At 47.9% G+C, this 24204-nt stretch overlaps 2 protein-coding genes across 6 annotated transcripts in view; both read right to left on the bottom strand.

Annotated features, from left to right (window-relative positions):
* The window catches only part of RPL35A (ribosomal protein L35a), a 290620-nt gene that overhangs the window by 29218 nt on the left and 237198 nt on the right, over positions 1 to 24204 (bottom strand). The gene's annotated exons all lie outside the window — the stretch shown is intronic.
* LRCH3 (leucine rich repeats and calponin homology domain containing 3) overlaps positions 1 to 24204 on the bottom strand; it is a 115355-nt gene that overhangs the window by 5294 nt on the left and 85857 nt on the right. For 3 of the 4 annotated variants that reach the window (XM_054982065.1, XM_054982066.1, XM_054982068.1), the window contains 5 exons: positions 19081 to 19129; positions 17980 to 18096; positions 15687 to 15805; positions 14079 to 14216; positions 12664 to 12741 (listed from right to left, as the gene is read on the bottom strand). In XM_054982065.1, coding sequence (XP_054838040.1) covers positions 12664 to 12741; positions 14079 to 14216; positions 15687 to 15805; positions 17980 to 18096; positions 19081 to 19129 — 501 coding nt within the window. Of the gene's footprint in view, positions 1 to 12663; positions 12742 to 14078; positions 14217 to 15686; positions 15806 to 17979; positions 18097 to 19080; positions 19130 to 21563; positions 21645 to 24204 lie in introns of all 4 variants that reach the window. The other variant, XM_054982069.1, reaches the window with a different exon arrangement.

The raw sequence follows: 24204 nt of genomic DNA, 5'->3' as shown, positions 1-24204 counted from the left end.
TGACTGGGATAACAGAGAAAGGGGCGTGACATGTTTCGCTTCTTCCATTTCAAAATGCACACGGGTGTCTCTTTCCCTTCAATCAACAAACAATTCAGAAAAAAATCTGTGGCGCAGAGCAGCCCAGTTATTCTCTCGCAAGCACTCTCATTTCTTATAAAATACCCCTAAAAATATATCCATTTACAAACAGCTTTTTAAAAATACAGAAAGGATGGTGTTTCTGAACATTTTTATTCACATATAACTGAGGTCTCCCATTCCTTGGCTAATTCAGGACCGTTCCTGCGAACTGAGTACGCGTGGGCCCCCTTCCCCGCCGACTGAAATCAGTCTCTTGATTTCAAGAAGGCCCTGTAACAAGTTGTGGTGGGACTCAAAGAAGAGACAATGGAATTCACAATACACGCATGTGTGCATGCCCACCCACACACACACATACGGCCCAAATGCAGAAGAGCAGCCGTGCCAGTGCTGGAGCAGCAAAAGTGCACACGCATGGAAGAGACGAACAATTACTGGAGTGTGAGCGTCTGCAAGCAACAGCCTATTTTATCATCCAGTGCTGAGCTTGAGCCCAAACTCTTTACAGGCAACTGAGCACTGGATTTCAACTCAGGCTCCAGCTCAGCCACAGAGTTCTCCTCTTGCAAAAGCATTAAGCACCTGCAGGCATTGCACACAGGGCGAAGCAGGCAGTCTCTACCCAAGCGTCTTGTGTGTAGGATGAAAGGGATCAAAGAAAAGCAGCATGAGAAAGGCGGGACACTCAGGAGACATTTAAAAGAAGGCAGTGGAGGAGTTGTCCCACAAGGAGGAAGTGGCTGAAGGGAAATCCAAGACAGAAATCACGTTTAGTGGCACTAAGCGTGCAGTCATTGCACAAAAGTGGAGGAGAGAGTTTGTTGCTCCAAAGGTTAGGAATGGGAGAGAGAGAGCTTCTTGAGAGTTAGTACTTTTCCCCAAGGGGAAAGGCTGGTTCGGCTTTGCTTTAGAATGACTGAACGTGCAAGCCCCTCCCCACAAGTCACTTTCTCCACTCACAGCCCCTTCCCCTGGGCACCCTGGGCAGGGGCAACTCCTGGAAGGTGCAAACGCAAGTGAAATCTTTGCACCCTTCTTATAAAGAGACTCTTCGACCCTAAGACAGATGATGTGCCTCTTTCTCTGTGTCTCATCCAAACAGGAGATCCGACAAGATCCACTGCGCTGCTTCTACAAATCTGATTCCACCTGCCAAGAACCCAAAACTTTGGCATCCACACACTGCTCAAGGGGCACTGAAACCAAATGCACCATCTGAACTGCATGTGAGAGCGCATGGCAGCTGAATCCCCCCCCCCTTTCAAGCGTCTTCCTGTATGTCTGCAAACTGAACACACAGCAGCTCGCTTGCCCGCAAAGTTCCATCTTGTTTAGACTCAAATCCAGGCAAGGCAGAGCCAGCTGGGGTAGCAACTGGATGCAACTGGATGCTTGACCGAGGAACCGGTCCACTCAGTTTTTTCAGACACTGAAGCAAGTCAATGGTCTGCTCACTAGACAGAGGCAGGCAGCGTATGAAACCTTGGAAGCTAACCATTGGCTGAACCCATGTCTGCACCAAGCAAAGAGCTGGCAGGTATTATGACAAGTCCCGTTTCGTTCCAGTTTTGCAGCGGTGCAAAGCCCTGCAAATGTAGGTCAGCGTTCCAGAGGCAAGCAGGCCACTAAGTTAATTGTAGCCCACATCACAGGAGCTGCAGTTTCGTCTATCCAAAGCAAGACGGCTTCCTTGGGAAGCAAACAGGCACCTCCTTCCTCTCAGAATCCTAAAGCCAGGATTTCAGAGGCAGCTGGGAAGGCATCCACCCAGCCCTCTGCAGCTCTGCATCAAGAGGGCCTGTTTTGTGATAAGCGATAAGCTTCCTCTATGTGTGTGTGTGTGTGTGTGTGTGTGTGTGAATGTGTGGTGTCCTCGAGTCATAGCTGACTTATGGTGACCCCTGGTGGAGTTTTCATGGCAAGAGACTAACAGAGGTGGTTCTCCGTTGCCTGCCTCTGCCACCCTGGTCTTCGCTGGAGGTCTCCCATCCAATTACTAACCAAGGCCGACCCTGCTTAGCTTCTGAGATCTGATGAGATCAGGCTCGCCTGGGCTATCCAGGAGAGGGCAATAGCTGCCTATGATGGCCGTATTTTTACTGAGGAGATCCTTGCCCTGTCTGTCAGTCTCACCAACACCCCCCGGCAGATTTGTTTGTTGTCTGGGGATGAATATAAGGATTCATGAGACAGAAGTCCAGTGGCACCTTAACGATTCATAACATTTAGTCTTTAAGATGCCAATGGACTTCTGTTTAAATTTTCTGCAATCGAGTAACACGGCACGGCCCCTCTACGATTCATCCCCTCTCTCACTCACAGACACATACACAATATCAACCAAAAGTAACACATATGTGGAAGTGCTAGAAGCAGCCACAGTGTCCCACTAAAGGAGCAGTTCTTTCCATTGTTTCCTCTGTTACTGCTGTAGCTACGTATTAGACCAAATGGCAAAAGCTGAGAACGTATCTCAAGAAACTGAGGAGGTGGGAGAAGAGAATCAGTTTCTCAGTAGTTAGTTCCTTGCCACATGCTTTGAGGGAAAGCTTCCCCTGAGCTTTGCATGTTGCTGGTCCATCTGGGGTAACGTTAAACCAGAAGTAAAGATCTCATCATCTTCTCCCACCCATCCCAGAGCTGCTACATGCCAGAGACTGGGTTTAAATGTGTGGCATAGGAAACGGGGTCTTTGGAATGATGCCACAATGCCTCCTGGCTTGCCGCTTGGACTAAGAGGGATCAGGGCCTCCGCAAGAGGTTTGCAAGACTCAGACGTGTTCATCTGTGACATCCCAGTTCTGACTGAATCTGCTGAGAGCAAGCAGGGCTCTGTACTCGCGGCGATTCTGTGACCGCACAGAAAAAGGTACAGGATGCAATACTGTGCATAGCATTTAGTTTCTGAAGAAACTAAGGGTTTTTTTTTTTAAAGAAGTTTCTAGTCCTGGATTCGGTTTCGTTTTCTCCGCCATGTCGGACGCTCCTCTTCGCTGGCTCGAGAGGAAGCGGCCGAGCACCCTGTCCGGGCGGCTGATCTGCGAAGATTAGCCCCCAAAACTCCCAGTGAGGGAGGCTGGGTCCGGGACGCTGCGGGAAGAGCCCCCTGGAATCAATGCGGGGGGTTAATTGCCCGTTTGTCCCTACGGAGGCCGGCGGACGTGCGCGGCGCCTCGAGTGCTGCCGGGCCATGAGAAACGGCAAAGAGCAGAATTAGGCGAGAGCCTACAAGTAAGCGAATTCCTTCTGTTATTACAAGCGTACGTGAAGGAGAGGTGAGATCTGAAGCCAAGAAGGCTCACTCTTCCCCTTTGCTGAGTCTCAAAATTTGGTTGGCGCCCCCCCCCCCCAAATGGCAACAAAGAAACAAAGTCCTGCCCTTGGCAAGTCAGTTTCGGCTGCCTTAAAGGGAGAATCGTTGGAGGAAATTGTACGGAGGGCGGTTGGTGAAGCTATAAAACCCTTTGTTGACAAGCTGAATGAAACAGATCAAAGGGTGGGCTTAATTGAGAGCGAAGTGAAAATCATCAAGGAAGCAGCGGGGGGGGGCAGAGAAGTCTGCTCGGGAAAGTGCGTCACTCGTGAAGGCTACGAATAAAGAGCTTAAACTGGTGGAGAATCAGTTGATCGGGCTACAAGTGGAACGAACACAGACAATTTTGCGCCTCCAGAATGTGAAAGAGGAGGAAAACGAGGACTTACGGGGTCTTGTCTCGGAACTATTGGCGACACCCGCGAGGGCAACTAAAGAAGAAGTTAAAAGCGCCATTTTGGAAGCCCGTCGGGCTACTTCAAAGTATGCAATGAAGCGTCAGTTGCCGCGCGAGATCATCATCGATTTTTCATCTAAGAGGATCCGGGACACTATCCTATACAATTCATACAATGCGGATTTGGACTTCTTGGGCAACAAAATTAAGATATTGAAAGACGTCCCATTTCTAGTCCGGAAAAGACGTTTTAAGTATAAAAAGTTCGCAGCTCTTCTGAGAGAACGTGGAATAAAGTACAAATGGTTATTTCCGGAAGGAATCTGGTTCACCCACAAAGATCAAGCCTTTAAGATATTATCAGAAGATCAACTAAGGGATTTTGAGGACAGGAACCCAGAATTCCAGTGCACCAAGCAAGACGAAAAGGAGAAGTCTGAGGGGGAGGGGGAGGAAACGAGCAATGCGGCTGCAGTTGCGCAGAGAGAACTCCGTCCGGGACCCAGGAGGGGAAGAAAAATTTAACTTGAAATTAAATTGTAATTTGCATTTAGTAAGGTCAACCACTCCATCAATATAATATAAAGCTTTAACTTTTGAATAATGGCAGTATGAAGGGAAAACAGAAATGTAGTGTTTAGTGTTTAGTGTTTGTAGGGTACCTTCCCCTTTTTTCCACCCCTCCCTCCCTCTTCCTTTTGTCTTTCCTCTTTCCTATCCCTTGTGTTATTGTAGTCTTTTGTAGTTACTGTTTTGTAGGGTATGTATGTATGTAGTAGTTGTATGTTAGATATTGAAAATAAAAAATTATATATAAAAAAAAAAAAAGAAGTTTCTAGTCCTTATGGCAGTGAAGATAAGCTTGAGAGCATGACGGGAAATTCCTGCTGAAATGGGGAGAGGGTCGCATAAGGCTTCTAGTCAGTAGAGCAAGGTTACAGCGGTGACTGCACGAGGCACTGTCTTTGCCTTAGCTAGCAAAACCAGAACAAAACAGGAGGCAAGTGGTGCCTTAGAGACTAACAGAATCAAGTTATTCAAAACTGCAGATAATTTGACTTTGTTATGCGCAGAACGGCAATCCGCCCGGCACGCAGGATCTACAGCGTCGTGGGGAGCAAGTGCGCCTAGTGGGTCTTCCAGGTTCCTGCCTGCCTGCCTGTGACTAGGCTCAGCTTCCACACGGATGGCTTCAGGTGAAGACCACCTGAGCCAGGAAGGGGGGAGCTAAGCGTTGGGGCACAAGGCTGCAGAGTGTGGCCACAAAGCCAAAGCGAGATGCATTTGGAGGTCAGGAAAAGGGGAAAGCAAGCGGGGGGCGGCCCAGAGGCCCAGCCGTGGGCGGCACTAAGTGCAACAGGGCCTGTTGGCAACGCTGCTGTGCAGTGTGCAGAATTCACAGCTGCAGAGCTCCTGCGACAAGCCAGCCCTCTTCTCCCATCTAAGAGGTAGCCGTGCGAAAGCTCTCTGGCGAGTTTCAAAGAGCCTCTCAGGTCAGCGGAAGATGCCCTGAGGGGGAATAAAGTGCTGCCATGGGCAAAAGAAGGTTCTTGGCATGGGAGGAACGTGCTCTCCATTCGTGGAACGGATCCAACCCTATGCAAGAATGTAGCAAGGCTGCAGTGAGAAGCTTCTGTACCTTCCGTGGTCTGATGTACATCAGACCTTCCCCACACAGTCTGCAGGCACGGGTGTGCTTCACCGGAGTGCTCCTGTGTCATCCATCCATCCCACAAGGCTTCTACCCTGCTTGCATCCACATTCTTAAAGCATAAACCTAAGAGAGAATCCCCTTTGTTCTCTATTCTTCTTTGTTGAGCCTCAGACTTCAGAAAACCAGGCCAGAGAAGAAGGGCAAAGGCTGAGGCAAAGGCCACTTGGCTGCCCTTTCAACGAAACCTGCCCAAGACGAGGTGGCAGAAATTTGTGCTTTACGTCAACTTTAAGAGCAAAGGTCTCCCTGAGAAAAGCAAATGCACAGCCCATGGATAAACTGAAAAGGCCAAAGCTTCAACCTGGACTGTTCCTGAGTTGCAAACTGTGCAAAAACAAGGTGTCATTCTGCCAAGTATGGGGCCTCAGAGGAGATTGGCCGCAACCCCAATAAATCCAGAGGAGTTAGCTGTGTTAGTCCGCAGTCGCAAAATAGTAAAGTAATAGTAAAGATGCATCGTCAGCTTTCGAGAACCACCGCTCTCTCCGTCAGATGATCTGATGAAGAGAGCTGTGGTTCTCGAAAGTTGATGATGCATTTGACGAAGACAGCTTCGCTTCTCAAAAGCTAATGATGCATCTGACAAGGACAGCTGCAGTTCTCGAAAGCTGACGATGCATCTGATGAAGAGAGCTGTGGCTCTTGAAAGCTTACGCTACAATAAAGTTGGTTAGTCTCAAAGGTGCTACTAGACTCTTTATTATTTAACCCCAATAAAGAGTCTGTTGCTTAAACAAGCCAATGGGCCCAAGATGTATTCGCTCTGGTGCTGTTAAAAGCACTTCAAACACCTTCAGGCAGGGTTGTGAGTATCACACCTGAGCAATCACACTCTCGTAAGCAAGAGGATTTGGTACTCAAAGAATTCAGCACCTTGAGACTTCTCAGTCTCAAAAAGAAAATTCACGTTTCTAGCCCTTCTGGCAACAAAAATAGGCCTGGTGAAATCTCAGGACTAGTTTTGCACAAGCAGGAAAATGAGGCGGCAGAGCGGTCTGCACCGCTCCAGACTTTCCATGGAAGATTCCACTGTGGAGTGCCACCCCATGTTAAAAACAACAACAACAACAGCACAGCAAGCCAAGAGGGAGGCGAAAGAACCCCTCCCCTTGCTAAGCCAGTTTTCTCTTTGCATGAAGCATTTTAGTGGAAATGAAGAATTAAAGAAAGAGTCCATCGCTACACTCCAAGTGGGGCTCTGCGACTCCACAGACGCCTCAACTCTCCTGGAAGTGCAAAGCAGGACTTGGAAGCCAGGGTCTTCCAGCGGCTGGCCTTCCGTGGGGTTTTCTGGCACCTGCCTCCCCTTCCTGTACATGGGGCTAAGTGCCTCCAGAAGAGTCTTTCCCTCCACTCAGAAAATATTCTGCAGCCTCCCAATGGTAACTGCCCACCTCTCTGTAGGTTGTTACATATTTGCATATTGCTTTGCATAATTCTGTCTACAAAAAAGCAAATAAAGAGTTCATACACTAAGAGGAGCGGGAACAAGATGTTAGATAAAGTGCAGCTTCTCTGTAGATGCTGGATTCGAGTCCAGGAGCACCTTAAAGACCAACAAGATTTCCAGGGTATGGGCTTTCCAGAGTCAAAGCTCACTTTGACAGATGATGCTGTGACTGCTGAGAAGCTAAGGGACTGAAACACAAGCAGAATAAACCCTAAAGAAGAATAAAGCCCGCAACACTGAAGTCTATAGGATGTTGCCTGCGATTCTTTATGGCTTGAACAATCTATTGACAAATTCTAACAAGTGAGAACAGAAAATGGATTCGCTACCTTGGCACACCTGTGCAAACATGGGCAGTCACCCACCTTACAGGCAAGGAAGTGTGGGGAAAGGAGAACCGTCACCAGCTGTGGGAAGCAACAGTAAGAGCCAGAGCACATGGCGGTCTGCTGCCGTGACCAATGCAGCGTCAGAGGAGATGTTGCGTCACAAACAAACCTGACTCTCCTCAGTTATCAGAAAAGCCACAAGAAGCGGGGAAGCACCAAGATCCCTCCTTTAAACATAGAGGGCCGTCTGCGCGGGCATTGGACTGCCCTGGCTGACCCACATGAACATCCTCTGTCTGACTTCCAGGAAACTGCAGTTTCATGTTCTACCAGGCAACACGGCCCGCTTTGCAAGTACAGTATAACGGTGTTCGGGAGGCACAGAAAGGTCTTTTGAATCAAGAAGGCCAGAACGAGGCCACATTTTGTGCAAAACAGGGCCCCTGGTGCATAGACTTGAGGTTTCTGAAGAACCCTGAGCAACCTCCACTTTTTGTTCCTAGTGACAGTGGAGAAAACCAGAAAAAAATGTTCAGCAGTTTCACTTGGAACAAACCAAAGGGGGGGGGGTCTATGTGGATAGACCTTACAGCCCAGGATGCAGGCTCTCCTTTTTCGCGGCAGCATCCTGGCTCTCCCCAACTTCTCTTTCATTGCTCAGCATCCCGTTATTCTCACCACTGTCTCGGCCCCTCTCGCACTAAGGAGGGGCAAAGGTGGATTTCCTGTTCTATAAAAATATGCTACACTGTGCAAGGAAAATAATATCTGCTTTTTTGACTCGCTAAGTTATTCCAACACCACAATGTAGGGTTGATTTTTTAAAAAAACAAAACACAAAGCATTCTAGACCCTTAGGATTATTCAGCTAACATCAAACACTAGGTTACCCTCAGCAACAGCGTTTTCCGCAGGGCCCTTTCCACATGACATAAAGTAGGCTGCTGGTAAAATCGGTGAGAACATACATACACAAAATTCTCCGCTGAAACACAGGGTGTTTACCAACCACTTGGAAGAGCTGGAGTGAGTCCGTGGCACCCCTGAGCTTCCGCTAGAGGAAAAAGACCCAGCGATAGAACACACAGAGCATTAGCATCAGAGCACAGTAAAATGCCGCGAAGCCGCAAATCTGGGTGGAAAGGGAGGCAAGAGTGGGGTCTTCTGAATCTGTCCCCAGAGAAAGGAGAGATTCTACTGTCCTTTTAACGCTGAGGTTTAGCTGGAGAATGTCAGAAGGGGAACAGAGATTGTCCTGTCCAAAGTGTGAGCAGGAAGGGAAACAGATAGAAAAAAATTAGAGTCAGTCTTATCGTCATGCAAGCATCCACGAAGCAGTCAAAGCCTACAGGAATTCATTTCCCACACAGGAGCCTTCAGACATCTCACCTCTAAACACAAGCTCAAATCACAAGCAAAGAGCGTCTGATAAATTAAAGCAAGGTGGCAGATGTCTTAAGAACAAGCTGCCACCAGCTATGTGCCCTTGTCCTTCCAGGAAGTTATTCATAGTGGAACAAAATTCAGTCCATGAGGGGTTTCTGTTGAGCGAGCTGTACTGGTGCGAACGGAAGGGAAATGCAAGCAAAGGAAAGCCCCTTTTTTCTTAGCAATGTAAAGTTGGCCTCTGAATGTAGTATCCTGCATAGGCACCCAAGTGTGCCATGTTTTGAGACTAACTTTTTTGGACTTTCCACTTTTCTGCCAGCAAAGGTGAAGGGCCTGAGGGCAGGCTAAGCACATCAGTGTACAAATGTGCTTTTGCAGCAATCTGTCTCCACTGATCAGCCAGCTGAAGTTAACTGCGCTGAGATGATAGATGTACGGCTCTATGCAAGATACTACCTTTAGAAAACAACAGTTTTTAAAAAGGCGTCTTAATCTGCACTCTCCTAAGGTAAGTATTTCTACATAGGGCCATACTAAGGAACTCTCTTCATTGTTAATATGTACACACTCCATTAAGAGGCAACATAGGCATGCACTGGGTCCAGCTTCTCCGGTGCCTACCTAGTCTCAGGAAAAACTACGTGGTTCTCTGCAGGCAGGGGAGCAACACGGGCAGGCAGCTGCTTGCTCATTCTCTTCCACTCTCAATGAGCCCTCAACAGTGAAAAGAATGGGGCAGCCCCTGCTCACACCAGCTTCTGCAAGCACTGTATTGCAACCACAACCCATTTTTCACTGACTAGGACAAAGAATTGAGTTTTCTTTGGTGCCAAATCAGGCCTCTCTCCTAGCTACAAGAAACCCACTCAAAATTAAGATTCCTCAACAGCTGTCAAGATCTCTGTTCCCAGAACGGCCACATTGCTACTATTAAGAGTAGACTTCTTGTAAGTTTCTGGGAGGCATCAGAGAAATGAGGCAGGCACCTGTGGTCTGTGTCCTTGGATGCTTACTGTGCCACCAACTGTACTCTGTTATTTCACCACCAGTGTCCTCACACCAGTTCTCTTGTGTTCCTAAGCCTACTTGACGTGGCTCTGGTCCTCCTGTGGCAATCACACGCAACACTAACAATGCCACTGCGATGTTACAGCACGCTTCAACTGGCCGGTTCAGCGGGGGTCGTGTATGTGCACTCATCCTCCCGGGCAAACAGACTTATCCAAGAACTTGAATAAAAAGCCATCCCAGTCTGGGTAGCTCCCCCAAGCCTCTTTTCAGAAAGCCAGACTGCCATGCACCTGAGCAGGGGGCGGGATGCGGGCCAGTGAATTATCTGATCCGGCTTTGTGTTAACAGGCCGAGCAGTTCCTATGAAAATGTGCATGCGGAGTTGTTTCAAGCGCTGCACAGACAAGAAGTCTTGAAGACAGCAGCAAGCAGCTCCTTCTCTCCTGCTGCCTACGAATCTCAAACTGCAGCTTGCAGGCTGCATACAGCTCCTGGAGAGCGAGTTCAAACCTGGCACTTATCTGCAGTCTTCCAAACCTTCCCCGCTTTCAGGGATCTACAGAACTGGGCTACTATTCAGGGTGAGGCTGTTGCAGTGGTAGGTACAGGAAGAAGAGGAGGAAGTGGGTGGTGGGAAATGTCGACGACTGGGGTGTGGGGTAGGCATCTGGGCCTCTTTCAGGCTAAGCAAAGAAAGGGGGAGAACCATCAGACTCCACTGGAGCAGAGCTATGGAGAGGAGAAAACTAGGGGGACAAAATTCCCTGGGCCCTGGTCACCCAAAGAGTCCTATGAAGCTAGACAAGGCATGAGATTTATTTTCCTTGTGATGTGTGGATGACATGGGAAGACAGAGGGAAAACAGGGTTGCACCTACCTGTAACTGTGGTTCATCGAGTGTTCTTCTATGCAGTCCCACATGGGGAACTGTGCATGCGCAGGCTGGCCTGCGCATGTGCAGTCCCCGTGTGGGACTGCACAGAAGACACAACGATGAACCTCTGTTAGGGTTCTGGAGGTAAGAGGCTCTCCACAGCCTTGCATTAGAAGAGTAGAGGGGAGAGGTTTGGCTGAAATGTGCCCCGTGAGTCTGCAGTCTTGTCGCTCTTGGGAGTTCTACTACTTTGGAACGCAGCTTACAAGGTAAGGAAGCTTTGGCACCTCGGTCGTGATGGCAGTTCAAACACATGCAAATAACCTAGCAGAGCCAAAATTCCTCTAGCAAAAGCTCCAGCAATCTCTAGCCAGTTGCTTGCAACAAATACAACATAGCTAATGAAGGCTGGTGGCGGTGGGGGTACAGGCCACTCAAGGCGAGGCCACTGAAAAGATTCGCTCGCTCACAGAAAAAGGGTAAAATTGTGAAAACCCAAAGAAAAAATAAATGTGCTAAATAAACTATAGCAGACACTCATTTTTGAAACAGCTGGACTAAGAGTCTCTCTACGGGAGACATCTGGCATGTGATGAACACGCGTCGGGAGATGGAATGTTAGCTGGGAAGGGTGGTTTAAAAAGACAGAGCCGGCAGCAGGGCAAAGGCTTCGCTTTGCGATACACCGGAGCTGTGTGAAGGGACTGTGACAGGCCAGAAGGGAACCTTCAGCCCATTAGAACCCCTCCAGGTCCAAGCCCGGCTCTGGAAGGCAGCTCCAGGCCATTTCCATTCCTGATTCCACATAGTTTTAGACTAGAGAGGGGAAATTGACAGAGCCTTCAGGGAGGTGAAGATGAAATTAACAAACCCTCTGAGGAGGAATCTCCTCTGGACTATGCTTCTCAGCTAACATTGCGTCTTCCTACACTTGACAAACACGTGCCGAGGCATCTCGTGTAAAGAGACTGTAAGGAACAGGGCTGTAATTTTAGTGCCTGTGGAAATTTTTTACAATTTTCATTCTACTGTTCATTGTACTTTTTACAGTTTTTATTGCATTGTTCTCCGATTTTGTAACCCTATTTCACTGTTTGTTGTACGTATTATACTACCATTTTTGCATTTCCTAATTCTGTAGTCCAATTTTTATGCACTGCTTGTGCAGCGCAGTTTTTATGCGCTGATGTGCTGAACAGCCTCAGTTGTGCCTCAAGTCAGAATGTGCAGAAGAAGCAGTGTCAAGTCCAAAAATGGTTAGTAGGGCAACAAAGCTAACTTGAGCAACTACCAAGTGGGAACTTATGCTTGGATACCTACTAACAGACACCACGTCAATTGTCGCTGTTTCTAATTTAAAGTTTCTCACTAGCAGGAACCTTGAACAGTGAGTGACGAAAGAGAACCGGGGAAGCCCAAAGAACCACGGATTCTTCCATTTCACATTCCCATGTACATCTTTTGAAGGCAATCTTGGGTCTTTATTACAATTTCTGCTTCTGGGAATGGCTATACAAATCCTACCCATGTCCTGCTCGGCAGTTAAGACACCTAAGAATGGTTGAGCAGACATGGAGACAAACCCTTCGCACATTAGGATTTCTATCATGGACATCCTCTACTATAAGCAAGTATCACAATGTGGAAAGTGGCTCTCAGCTACTTTGCAGTCAGATTAGTAATAGACTTTGTGTGCTGAGAAGTTACTATTAACCGAAACCTTCGCACTAGACAGGATTAAGCATTGTGCTTCCACCGGAAATTAATTCTTTCGGCAACAGAAGTCAATAGGCAAACCTAATCTCCGGGTTTTAAATATTGTTAACAGGAGTAGGTGATTTTCTCTGAAACAAAACCGGAAGGATATGATTTCACGTCCTGCTTTGCTCATTTTTAATGCAAACTTTCAGCGTACCCATAACAATGGTGGGCAATAAGGCAGCCCCTCTCTTTGGACACTCACATCCAGCGTGCTGCTCAGAGCTGCAGATATAGCCTGCTCTGGACTGTTCCTACTAAATGTTGGGCTCTTGGGAGGCGAGCAAACATTTCAGTCAGCGTCCAAAACATGTTTACGAAGCAAAGCATTTTTTTTTTCTTACCTGAGGCACACCAATCTTTCGGCAAGCTTCTAGGAAATTTTCCACGTTCCGCCTACACTTTGCCATTGTTAATTTAGGCTGTAGAAAATGGAAAGAAGGAACCCAGCATTCTTAAATACATTCATTATAGCTAACCCAGAATGCTTAAACAACAACAAAATGCAAGCAGCAGCTGCCTGAGAGAATCTGTTTGGTAGCTGGGACCCTTAAATCACTTGTCCCCCTCTACTACTCGCTTCCAGTTTTGCATCTGCTTTGTATTCATTTCCCATTATTTCTCACACTCGCCCAACAGAAGTGTTCAATCACCTGTGCAGTCAGAATTAAGCAAACTAATTTGATGCTCTGAATCTATCTAAAACATTTGCCTAACAAAGGAAGTTGCAGAAGTATTTGCTGTTCTCACACATCAGGACTGCTATGCCAGAGATTTCTGATGGCGTTCCCATAATAGCTCTGATTGCTACATACTGAAATATAGCTTTGCATTCCTCAGTGAATTTTAAGCGCACATAATCCAATCCATCAATAATTTTTTAGCAATGTTTATGAGAAAGCCTGAAGACGTCCCCATTGTGAGACTGCCCAACTCGAGGAAGGACTGCAGATATTCTCCAGACTGGCTATGCAGGACAGCCAGGACTGAAAGGTACCCCAAATCCGTTTTATCCAGTCTCTGCCTGCAAGACAGGACGCCTGGTTAATCTGTACACCCCAGACCACGCTACGGCACTAACAAGATACCAGTGTTTTCCAAAAGTCACCTGGACTGCAAATGAATCACCAGATGCAAAGAAGGATTAAGGTACACTCTATGTGGGGAAGGCGAAAAACGCCAACAGGGTGACCTCACTAGCCCAATCCCCCTTGGAAAGGGGGCAATTGCATACCAGTTCTGACCCATACTAGTGAAGCGGCCTTTCTGGGTCACGCAGTGAGTCTCCTAGCATGCTCGAGGCACAACACCCTGGATATGGAGAGCTTCAGAGGGCGTTTCTTCCCACTATACACTAGACACAATTCTCATCTTTTTTGGTGGGGAGGGAAAGAGCCCTGCTTCAAACTCAGACGTTAAGGGTACATCTTCCAGGAGCGGGTCCTTCTTTGCAATGGCACCATGTTTTCCAATGTACCGCATGCTTTGGGAAGTCCCACAAGCCAATCCTCTCTTTTTCTTCATTTGGAATGCAATCTGATGTTCCGTCTTGCTTGTTTTTTTGATCTGTCATTTCATATTGTCATTTGTATTGATTGTGTGTGTGTGTGTGTGTGTGTGTTTAAATTAGATTCTTATATTTTAACTTGTTGTTTTACAAGCTACCGGGATGGTCTTTGAGATGGAACAGCAGTGAGGAATAAATTAACAGACAGAGGTTCTCCCCCAAGCCACCTAAAGGAACCCGATGGATACTTACAACAGCTGGTGAGGGGACATGAATACTAGGGACAGAGCGAGGCCGCACATGATTGGCTAAATGACAAAGCACCACCCCATCCGTTAGTGCTGCTCCGAGATCGCTAGGCAAGGACACTTTCAGCCGTGACTCAATGTTCTGAAAGAAGAGGAACGGATACAACCGACATTCAGCACCACTGATTGGGGTGGGAGGGAAACCCCTACGCAGCCACAAGACGAAGTGGAAATGGCAGCCGGGACCACAACTCTAACAAGCACATCCTAAGGATTTTGCTGAAACGCCTTAAGACCAGACCTGTCATTACCACTCGCGTTTATGAGATTATACTTCCAAAAGCTGTTTTCAGGACTGCCGTCATTAACATGGAAAGGATTTCTGCAAGTGCTGACAGGCTAAATCAGATATAGCCGTGGTGAGAATTTGGGGATGCCTTGGGAGTAGACATGCCTATATAATCCTTCCCAACTCAAGAAGAGCTTGCAAGAAAACCCTTGTGTACTAAAAACGTTTTGGTAGTAATAATAAGAGCAACACAATTATCATTATAGTAATAATAAAGTGTTTTGGGAGTCGACATTCCTATAAAATACTTCCTGACTCAAGACGAGCTTGCAAGAAAACCCTTGTGTCCTAAAAATATTTTAGTAGTAATAATGAGAGCAACAAAATTATCATTACAATAATAACGAAGTGTCGGAGGAGCAGACGTGCCTATACAATCCTTCTCATCGCAAGACCAACTTGCAAGGAAACCGTTCTGTACTAAATTCTTTTTGCAGTAATAATAAAATTATCATCACTTGTATCACAAAAGCGGGCCGAACACAAAACAGAAATCTCTTTAAATGCGGGGAACTCTTTGGGTATGCAGAAAAATGAAACTGTTCATTAACTGAAAAGATACACCTGACCAACACAGATCCAGAGGAGTTAGCTGTGTTAGTCTGTAGGTGCAAAATAGTAGAGTCCAGTAGCACCTTTAAGACTATCCAACTTTATTGTAGCGTAAGCTTTCGAGAACCACAGCTCTCTCCATCACATGCATCGTCAGCTTTCGAGAACCACAGCTCTCTTCGTCAGATGCACGGTCAGCTTGCATATCAATGATGCATCTGACGAAGAGAGCTGTGGTTCTCGAAAGCTTATGCTACAATAAAGTTGGTTAGTCTTAAAAGGTGCAACTGGACTCTGGTCAACACAAGAAGTATTTTAAAAAGGACCTACTCCTTAAGCCTCCTGTCCCTCAATGAAATCAGGCCAAGGTGACCATTGCCATCAACTGTCCGAAAGCCGCCTGCTCCCTCAAGGCTCCGGCCTTCCCTTTTTGCTGTCCCCTGCACCTGGAACTGGCCTGTCACCTTTCCCATCCCAATCCTTGCTCTGAAAACACGGAGGGCCAAGCCTTGCGATGCCTTTCACGCCTTTCCCACTGAGTGGGCGGCCCTTGTGCTCACAGTGAGTTTGGGATGGGCATCCCTTGCCTGGGCTCCCAGAAGCATCTGACTGGCTCCTACTGGCAATGGAGCGCCGGACTAGGCTAGACGATTCTGCTGCAATGGGAACTCTCCCATCATCAACGTAAAGAAAGAAGCCGCTGCTACGTACTTTCCGCAGTTGCTCTATCAGCTCGACCTCTTCTTCCTGCAGCTTGGAATTATGGTTCTCGCTACAGTCTTCAGTACTGTTGGCAGGAGCAGATGCAGGAGAGGGCAGTAGTGCGGCAGCTGGGAAAGAGACGGAAAAAATAAGGCACCATACAGAGAGTGGGAACTCTGCCTTTGATGTGGCTCAGTGGCACGCCTCTGAGGTGAGTCTGGGAAGACTTCTAGGCAAGGCATTCCCCACAGCCTGCTCTGTCCTTCGTCTTTACCCCCGGGACAATATGCAAGCTTACGAAGCCTGACACCCATCCGGGGAGCAGACACTTTGCCACAACTCACTTTATGGCCACCGAGAGGGAGCTGGTGGTGCGCGATTACTCAGTCTCTGACACACCCCAAGCTATGTGCTGCTTTACTCTGAGACAGCCACACTTACAGAATCCGGAAAAACCTGAAACGTGGTGCAACCATATCTGAATGCCGCAGGCACGGACACTGTGAGCAGCTCGGGTATCCTGCTGAAGGGCGTGGGGGGGACCGATGCTGGCACGCTCTGCTTCCACTACATTCCTGTGAGGGACTGGGGTGCGCTGGACTACTGCAGGGAAGGGTGGTTGTAGGAACGTGGCTTGGCACGGCCAAGGGGGGAGCTGGAGCGGAGGAGGGAGGTGCTGAGCCTGGCAGCTGGGACCTCTTCCTGGTCCCCAGCTGGAGGTGGTGTCTGGGCCTCCAGGTCCCTCGGGCCTCAGAGGTGGAGGAGAGGCGGCTGTGTTCACCTGGGTCCTCCTCCTCCTCCTTCTATTAGGGTGCTCCCTGCTTGCTCCTCCTGGCCCCCTCTCTGTGCTGGCTCTGAGACAGGAGTAGCTCCAACCACCTCATCCTTGGCCTGAGGCTGAGAGAGTTTAAATAGGCCCTCGCTTCCTTTACATGCTCCACCTCCTACAGCTTGAGCCAATCGGCCCCTGGAGCCTTCCTTCACCTCCTTCCAATTTTGATCCCACCCCCTTGCCCCCTCCTGGCCAATCAGCTCCCTGTCTGTGTCTCCATCCCTTTGGACCCCCACCCGTGTGTTCCTGCTAGACATGGGCACGAATCGAAACACAAAGCAAATTTCATCACAAAACAGGCCATTTCGAATGTCGCGAAACAGCGTTTTGTGGGGCCATAGTTATCATGAAATTCACGACTTTTTGGCCTGTTTCATTAGCTTCGTGAACGATTTGTAATTGAAACAGGCTGGTGCCAATCCATTGATTCCCTAGGCAACAATGGGCCCAGACCTTTTTTTGCCATTGGAAACCCCAATCATAGCTCACTTACCCTTGATTGGCAGCTCTCCTAGCCATCTGGAGAGCTTCCATTCTGCCCTATACAGCCAGGAGCTGGGGGGGGGGGTCAATCCCCTAGGCAACCAAGGAGGTGGGCCTTCTGTAGCCATGGGCACACCAATCTCACCCCTCAAACCCTGTTAGGCAGGTCTGTCAGCCAACCACAGACCTCCTGTTCTGATCTATGTCAGCGTTTTGCTGGGATTGGAGTGGGGGTGTGTGTGGAAGGATTTGGGGTTGTGCTTTTGGCGGCTGCTGCTTTAAAAAGACTGAAAGAAGCCTCTTATTTCCAGCTCTTGGCTTTGCTGTGGGAAGGTCTTTGGATGACGGTGCCTTTTTTCCTCCACCCCACCCCACCCCTCACTCTGTCTTCCCGGCAGAGCTCCGCCACGGCCAGTCCTTCGTCCTCCTCTGATCCAGTGGTCCCCATTTCAGTCATGCACTCTGGCAGCACTTCCCTTCCCACCCCTCCCGATCAACGTATTGCAAACTGGGAGGGTGGGTGGAGGAGAGCCTGCTGAAGTCTCCCTGCGAGTTTGGCATCTCCAAGTATGAAGGGGGCTGTTGAAATACCCCGGGTTCTGACAAATCACAAAACTAACGAATCATTTCGGCAAATGTGTCAATTTCATAAAGTTTTGTGATTCGTGATTCATGGATCGCGATGAAACATGAAACTCTCGTTTCGGGCTTTTTCCATTTCGTGTCCATGTCTAGTTCCTGCCAGCAAACTATGCCGAAGGGACAGAGAAAAAATGATGTTGGATTGGGACTTGAAACTTGCTTGGGGTACCATCTTTCCAGAAACCTCACAGCAGAGCTGGGGAACACCTGGAAGGGTGACTGCCCAGTAATGTCATAAAGAAGCCCCAACAGCACAAAAAAGCCCACTGCAGTTGGGGGAAGGGATGCGGGGGGGCACAGTTCTGTGAGGAAGTGATCTTAGTCATATCTGGCCGTGCTGCCTACCTTTGCTCACGTCATCCCTCACAGTATTTCGGAAAAGGAAGCTCTCAGGACGCTGGGGAGGGTTTCGGTGGGATGGAGCAGCAGCAGTGGAGCCAGGATATGGAGCAGAAAGGTGAACTAAAGGCAGACATGCAAAGGGGGGAACAAATGGAAGAGAGGGCATATAAAAACAGCTTGAAAGGGGTAAAAAAAGCCAGGTATTGATAAAGGTGCAAGGCAATGACAGCTCATTCCAGGTGCCGTATCCAAAGGAGCCTGAGCCCAGAAGACCAACCACCACGGGACAGCTTTCAGTTCCAGCAATGGAAGTGAGACTCAAGCTATCAGAGCCCTGCACAGCCAAGCGGTTTTATGCTAAATAATTTCTTCCCATAACTGTGACATGACAGCTGTGACTACGGTTAGCGGTCTCCAGAAACATCTTTTTTCCTTTTACACACACACACAAATGAATGAACAATAAAGAGCTGAATGAACGTGGTTACATGTGGGGGCAACTTTTTCCTCTTGCCTGGGGGAGGCAGCTTGCATGCAAGGGAGGGTTCCTGTTTTGCTGCCCAAAGCTTTTGTGAGGGTTGGTGTGGCACAGTGGCTACGAGACTGAGCTATGAAACAGGAAGTTCCCAGCTGGAATGCCACGCCTGCTGAAAACTCTGGTGAGTCTCCGGCCAGCCACTTCCTCTTAAGCTCCCCTGTGTGCAGCGTGGGAATATTTATGACGGCCTACTTTATAAGGCTGTTGTGAGGATTTCAACGTTGAAGAAAGAAAAGCATTTCCGACATTCTACAGCACTCTATAAATACTATTATTTCTACCACCAAGCAACAGTGTTCATAAATGGCATTTATATGCAGTTTCCAAAGCCTGTGCTCTGAGCGGGCATTGAGTTGGCCTGAAGGGCAGTAAATAAATCAAATGTTATTATTATTATTCCTGAAGGCAAGTGCCAAGGGCCACTTTATCATGCAATGTCATTTGCATTGGCCCATGTGCCTCAAGGGGAAGCAGGCTTTTGGCAAACAGAACTCCAGCATGCCCCCCAGCAGCCCACAGAGGTTCAGAGAGGCCCCTGTTTTCCTTCTCCCCCGTGGCTAGTTTACCTGTTTGAGCAGTAGGCGAATTTGGTGAGATCGTCGACCTGTCGTCACTCTGTGGATAAAGAGAAGAGATTGTGTAGAAGAGCATGGCACAAATAGCTTGTATTCATCTAGCAGAAAAACACACACATCTAAGAGGGAAGACAAGCAAAAGGCGACTCTCTAAGAGAAGAAGTGCATGCCATAGAGGAATCAAGAGAATTCTTTTGGGAAAACAGTAATAGGAAAAAGTATGATTTAGGGCTGAATGTACTTGGGGCAGGAGCCACAGGAAGTGCTGCTATGAAACCAGGCACAGAAAGACAATTAAATATTGTAAAGATACACTGCAGCATCTTTGATTATAGACAAGAGCTTTGCCACACCCAAACAACCACATACTCAACTTGTGCGCCATTTCCTTGCAAAGGGGTCTGTGCTTCAAGACATACTACGCCATTTCTTTCAAGAACTTATTTTTCATCACAATTTTCAGCACAAATGGACTGTGAACTTCGTAAAACACAATTACACCCCAAAGTGACTTTTCTGCTCCAGCTACAAAGAGTGTGGAGGGAACAGAAACGTATTTGGTAAAACAGGCAAATGTCAAGCAGCAAGTGTAGATATAGGCCGATCTATAAAACGCTGTTCCTCTAATGGGGACTGGAAGGGCACACTTGCCCCAAAACCTGGGCCTGGCTTTAGAAAAGTTACATCCTCATTAGTGGCCAACAGTCATGACAAAGCTGCTGGCGGAGAAACAGGCTCTACAACTTATTCCACACGTGACTGCTGGGATCCAAGCCTGTAGTGGGTTATGGCTCTGAGGCAGAAAAGGGAACCAAAGAAAGGAAGTGGAGGTATCTCCTATCTGAAGAACAGGTGTCTGGAGAAGGGAGCTCTGACTCTCAAAAGCGCACACCCTGAAAATCTTGTGGGTACAAGATACCACCGGACTCAAATGCAGCTGTTCTCTGCAAACCAACACGGCTACCCACCTGAAGAGATCTCCTAGCCTCTCTAACAGCTTGCCGCTCTGAGCAACTGGAAGCAACTGCACTCCCCCCTCCTTGTGCCGGATACAGCCTGCCTTCACCGCAGCCTGTGCCCCACCCCAGCTTGGTCAGACAGCAGTTTTATAGCATGTTTCATGGTTCATTCTGACATGATTCAAGCACAGGATTAAACATCGCAATGAAGGACGTCAACACACAACTGTCACACTGAAAAATCAGAGCGGTCTCAGCAAAAGGAGCCGGCAAAGCACAAAATAAGGTCAGATGGGACAGTCAGTGATCTGAACTGGCCAGGAAGTCTCAGCCTCATCTGTTGTCAAAGATGCAGCACAGGAGCAGTTCACATTTGGCAGGGCAACCACAGCTTTTTATTCGCTGCAAAACAGACTGAACGCCCGTGCCATTTCAGAATAAAATTCCGTCTCTGAAAACTGTTTACTTGGCAACTCAATCTGGGCTAGCGACTACGGCCATCTTGCAGGTGGCCCTGGACAGCAAGTAGAAACTAAAGCCCGGTGATCTTTGTAACTAATTTGGGAGAACCAAAACGATCAAAGGTGTGGAACACTTCCTTAGGAGGAAAGGCCGATGCACTCCTGGCTTTTTAAGCTTGGACATGATAGATAGTTACGCATAAATGTACGGTGTGGAGGCAGCAGGGACAGAAATTTTTCTCCCTTCTCATTAGAAATTCATTGATTCACAATTATCTTCGGTACAGATTTTTTAAAATTTCAGAAAATGCATGACTTAGGAAGTTACTGCTACAAGAAATGATGATGGTTTCCATCTTAGAAGGCTTTATAAGGGGTTAATACAAATCCATGGAGAAGTCTGTCAACGGCTGTAAGTCATGATAGTTAAGTGGAACCGCCATGTTCAGAGGCAGTGTACCTTTAAACATCAGCTGCTAAATGGCATGCAACAGGGAAGACTGTGGACTTCATGCCCTCCTTATGAGCTCCTAAATGCATCTGTCTGGCCAGTATTAAGAACAGGATGCTAGCTCTGTCTGCTTAGTTTTGTAACTGATTGTGCCTGGCACAGTGGTTAAGTGGTTCAGCTGTGAATCAGCACTCTGCTGGTTCTAATCCCACTACTGCCACAAGCTCAGTAGGTGGTCTCGGGTCAGCCACTCTTCTCAGCCTCAACTCCCCAGCTGTATTGTGGGGGTAATAATAACACTAACTTGTTCACCACTCTGGGTGAGGCACTAATCTGTCTAGAAGAGTGGTATATAAATGCAGTTGTTGCTATTATTATTGTTGTTGTTATACTTCTCTTTAGAATAACCCAGTTAATAAAATTGGCCCTTGTTTCCCCTAGCCGATCTATCCTATGAAAAGTCTACGTTCACCTTTGCTTTAAAACAAGTCAGGCCAGGGCCACCGGGATCAGAACCGCGCCTGGCATCGGATAAGCAGAAAGACTACAGCCAACACAAAAGAGCAGTCCAACCAAGACAATCACACGTGGCATGCGCTTCACCTGATTGAGTGTCCCCGGCCTTCTTTTAATGGTGTTGGTATTACTGTCAATCTCAAACACAAAGACAGGCTCAAAGCCATTCTGTCAGGGATAGCAGAAAAGGGAGGGGGGAGAAGAAAGGAAGTAAGGCAGAGAATCACCTGTACAGGACAGAAGACGCAAAGCAGAAGAGACCCGACAAGACTAACAGACCACTTTTGGGAAAGGGATGAGCACTCGCGTATAAACATATAAAGCTGCTATATATTGTGCCTGAAGATCTAGGTCCAAAATTTTCTACTTTGACGGGCGGTCAAGTTCTTAGGCCAGTCTGGTTGCCAGCCACACTGTTTGACGTTGGGCTTCCAACTGGAAATGCCAGGAGTTGAACTGGGGGTCCTATATAAGAAAAAGGTCTGTTCAGCCTCTGAGCTACGGCCTCACCCCATTACTTGACTGGAAGGCTGCTTAAGATAATGCCGCATGCTAGTGTATAATTTACAAATTTTCATGAATTACTCCTCTTAAATATGACAAGCACCGGCCACCTGCAAACAATCTCTGCCCTCCTGTACCGGGAAGTTGCCTGCCATATCCTACAGACTGCAGCCCTACTGACGGAGGCGCTTTCGATGCCCTTGTTCTGCAGGGTGAGGACAGAACTTGTTGCCCTCTGCTCTCCCCTTCCCTGTTTCTCTCTCGCTTTGGGGAAGTTTTGGCAAGCTCCTTGGGGCAGGCTTCCTCCAAAATGGAAATTCTGGCCCTCCTGGTTTCTAAGGCGTAGCTGAAAGTGGGTGGTTCTGTCCCAAGGCGACTGGAAAAGAACAATTCACGTACTACACTTTCGTTATACCCAAGTCATCTTGAGAGAGTAGGACTCGTTCATTACAAAAGTTCATCACACCAGCACACCGAGTGAGTGTTTGCTTGCCCCCGTCCCTGTTGCGTGCTCCTCCATTCTAGATGGACTTTAATTCCTATTCTGGCCCCTTGCGCAGTGCGAGGAAGGCAATTTAACTTCCCGGCTTGCAGCGCCTCTTCTGGCTTTGCTGGACAGCCTCTGGACAGCCCAACATGACTCAGGTTCCATCAACTATCTCCAATGCATTCTTAACAAAAACGGCGATCACGCTGTCCGTGGTGCCGAACAGCGCTCAGTTGTGGCAGGAAGCTCTCCGTGCTTCCGAAGAACAAACTTGAGGAGAACAGCGACCGAAGTAGAACAAGCAACTGGAAAGCCTTGCAAAAATCCAAGATGTGAGCAGATGTCTGGAAGAGAGGACAATAAAGGAACGCAAGACCTGTGCAAAGCAGCGCAATGTGGAGTGCTAAACAACAAGGCCGCAAGGGTTTGTTTCTGGTTGCCTGTCCGTGATAGCCACTTCCATGCCGTTTCTTAATGCAGGAGGGAAGACCATTGTTCACAGCAAGAGGGGAGCAGCCTCAGCTGACGGCCTGGTATGATGTCATAAGGGAAGTGCCAAACAAAGGGGTTTTATTCAAGATCTACACAGTATGTGATTACACTGTGGGAGCAGTGCTCCGTATAAAGCAAGGACAATCCCGACAAGAGTGTGCCTGAACCGGATGAGTAACTCAAAATGCTGGGAGCGGCTGGTATTACCCACGTCTCAATGGTGCCTGCCAAGCAGAAGTTGCCATTAGATGAGTTGCCCTGAATGATAAAGCATGGAATTGCTCAAACACACAGCTGGGAAACTAAGGTAAGAATTATCGCAGCTCACCCCAAGACTTGGGATAAGGCAAGAGAGAGAGCAGGGGGGAAACCACCCTAAGCCAAGCAAGCAAATCAAATATGACTGTATCTATCTCACAAAAATCACATTTACACGCTCTTCGTGAAAATCAAGGTGGGGCGGGGGTAAAAGAAAACTCTGCATTTCACACTTGTTAAGAACGCCAGGGAAAGGATCCCGATGCTGGACTCAAAAACGATCCTTTTCTGTGTCACGTGCTATCTTTGCTACAAGAGACTAACAAGTTAGTAGTTGGGTTCGTTCATCAGAAAACGTCCCATGCTTCTAATTTCTACCCAGCCATTGTTTTTCCAAGCATTACTTGCATATACTGAGAAATCAAGAGGAAGGGCCAACCAAGGTTTAATATGGGCTGCTCAATGACCCATTTTTACAGGATCAGGAGCGGCCCACGGGATTGCAAACTTCTCCCCCAATCTGCTGCTAATTCCTTCCCCTTCACACTCCTACCCTACCATCCTTAATCGTGATTAAAGGTTTCACAGGATTGCCCTTAACCATGGTCGGCTGGCTTGTTCATTTAAAACATTTATTAGCTGCCTGTCCTCTGAAGGTGCTAAAGGCAGCTAACAATGTAAAATATGGGCTATATATTAAAAAAAAAACCAGTTAAAAACAGAGTTAAAACACAGTTCAAATACATTAAAAAACCTGTCCCAAACAAAAGAGTCTTCAGCTGCCTCCTGAAGCTACATAGTAAGGAGGTCAGGCACACCTCCCTGGGGAGACTGTCCCAGTCACGGGGCTGCCACCAAAAAGGCCCCTCTCCCAATACCCACCAACTGAGCTTCTTTGGTTGATGGGACAGTCAGAAGGGCCTCATCCTGAGAACTTAAGTCCTGGGCAGGAATGTATGGAAGAAGATGGTCCTTCAGATTCAGCAC

The sequence above is a fragment of the Eublepharis macularius genome, chromosome 6, assembly GCF_028583425.1.
Source record: "Eublepharis macularius isolate TG4126 chromosome 6, MPM_Emac_v1.0, whole genome shotgun sequence".
NCBI lineage: Eukaryota > Metazoa > Chordata > Lepidosauria > Squamata > Eublepharidae > Eublepharis > Eublepharis macularius.
Note: the sequence above shows the minus strand (reverse complement) of the source record. Positions and strands in the feature narration are given on the sequence as shown.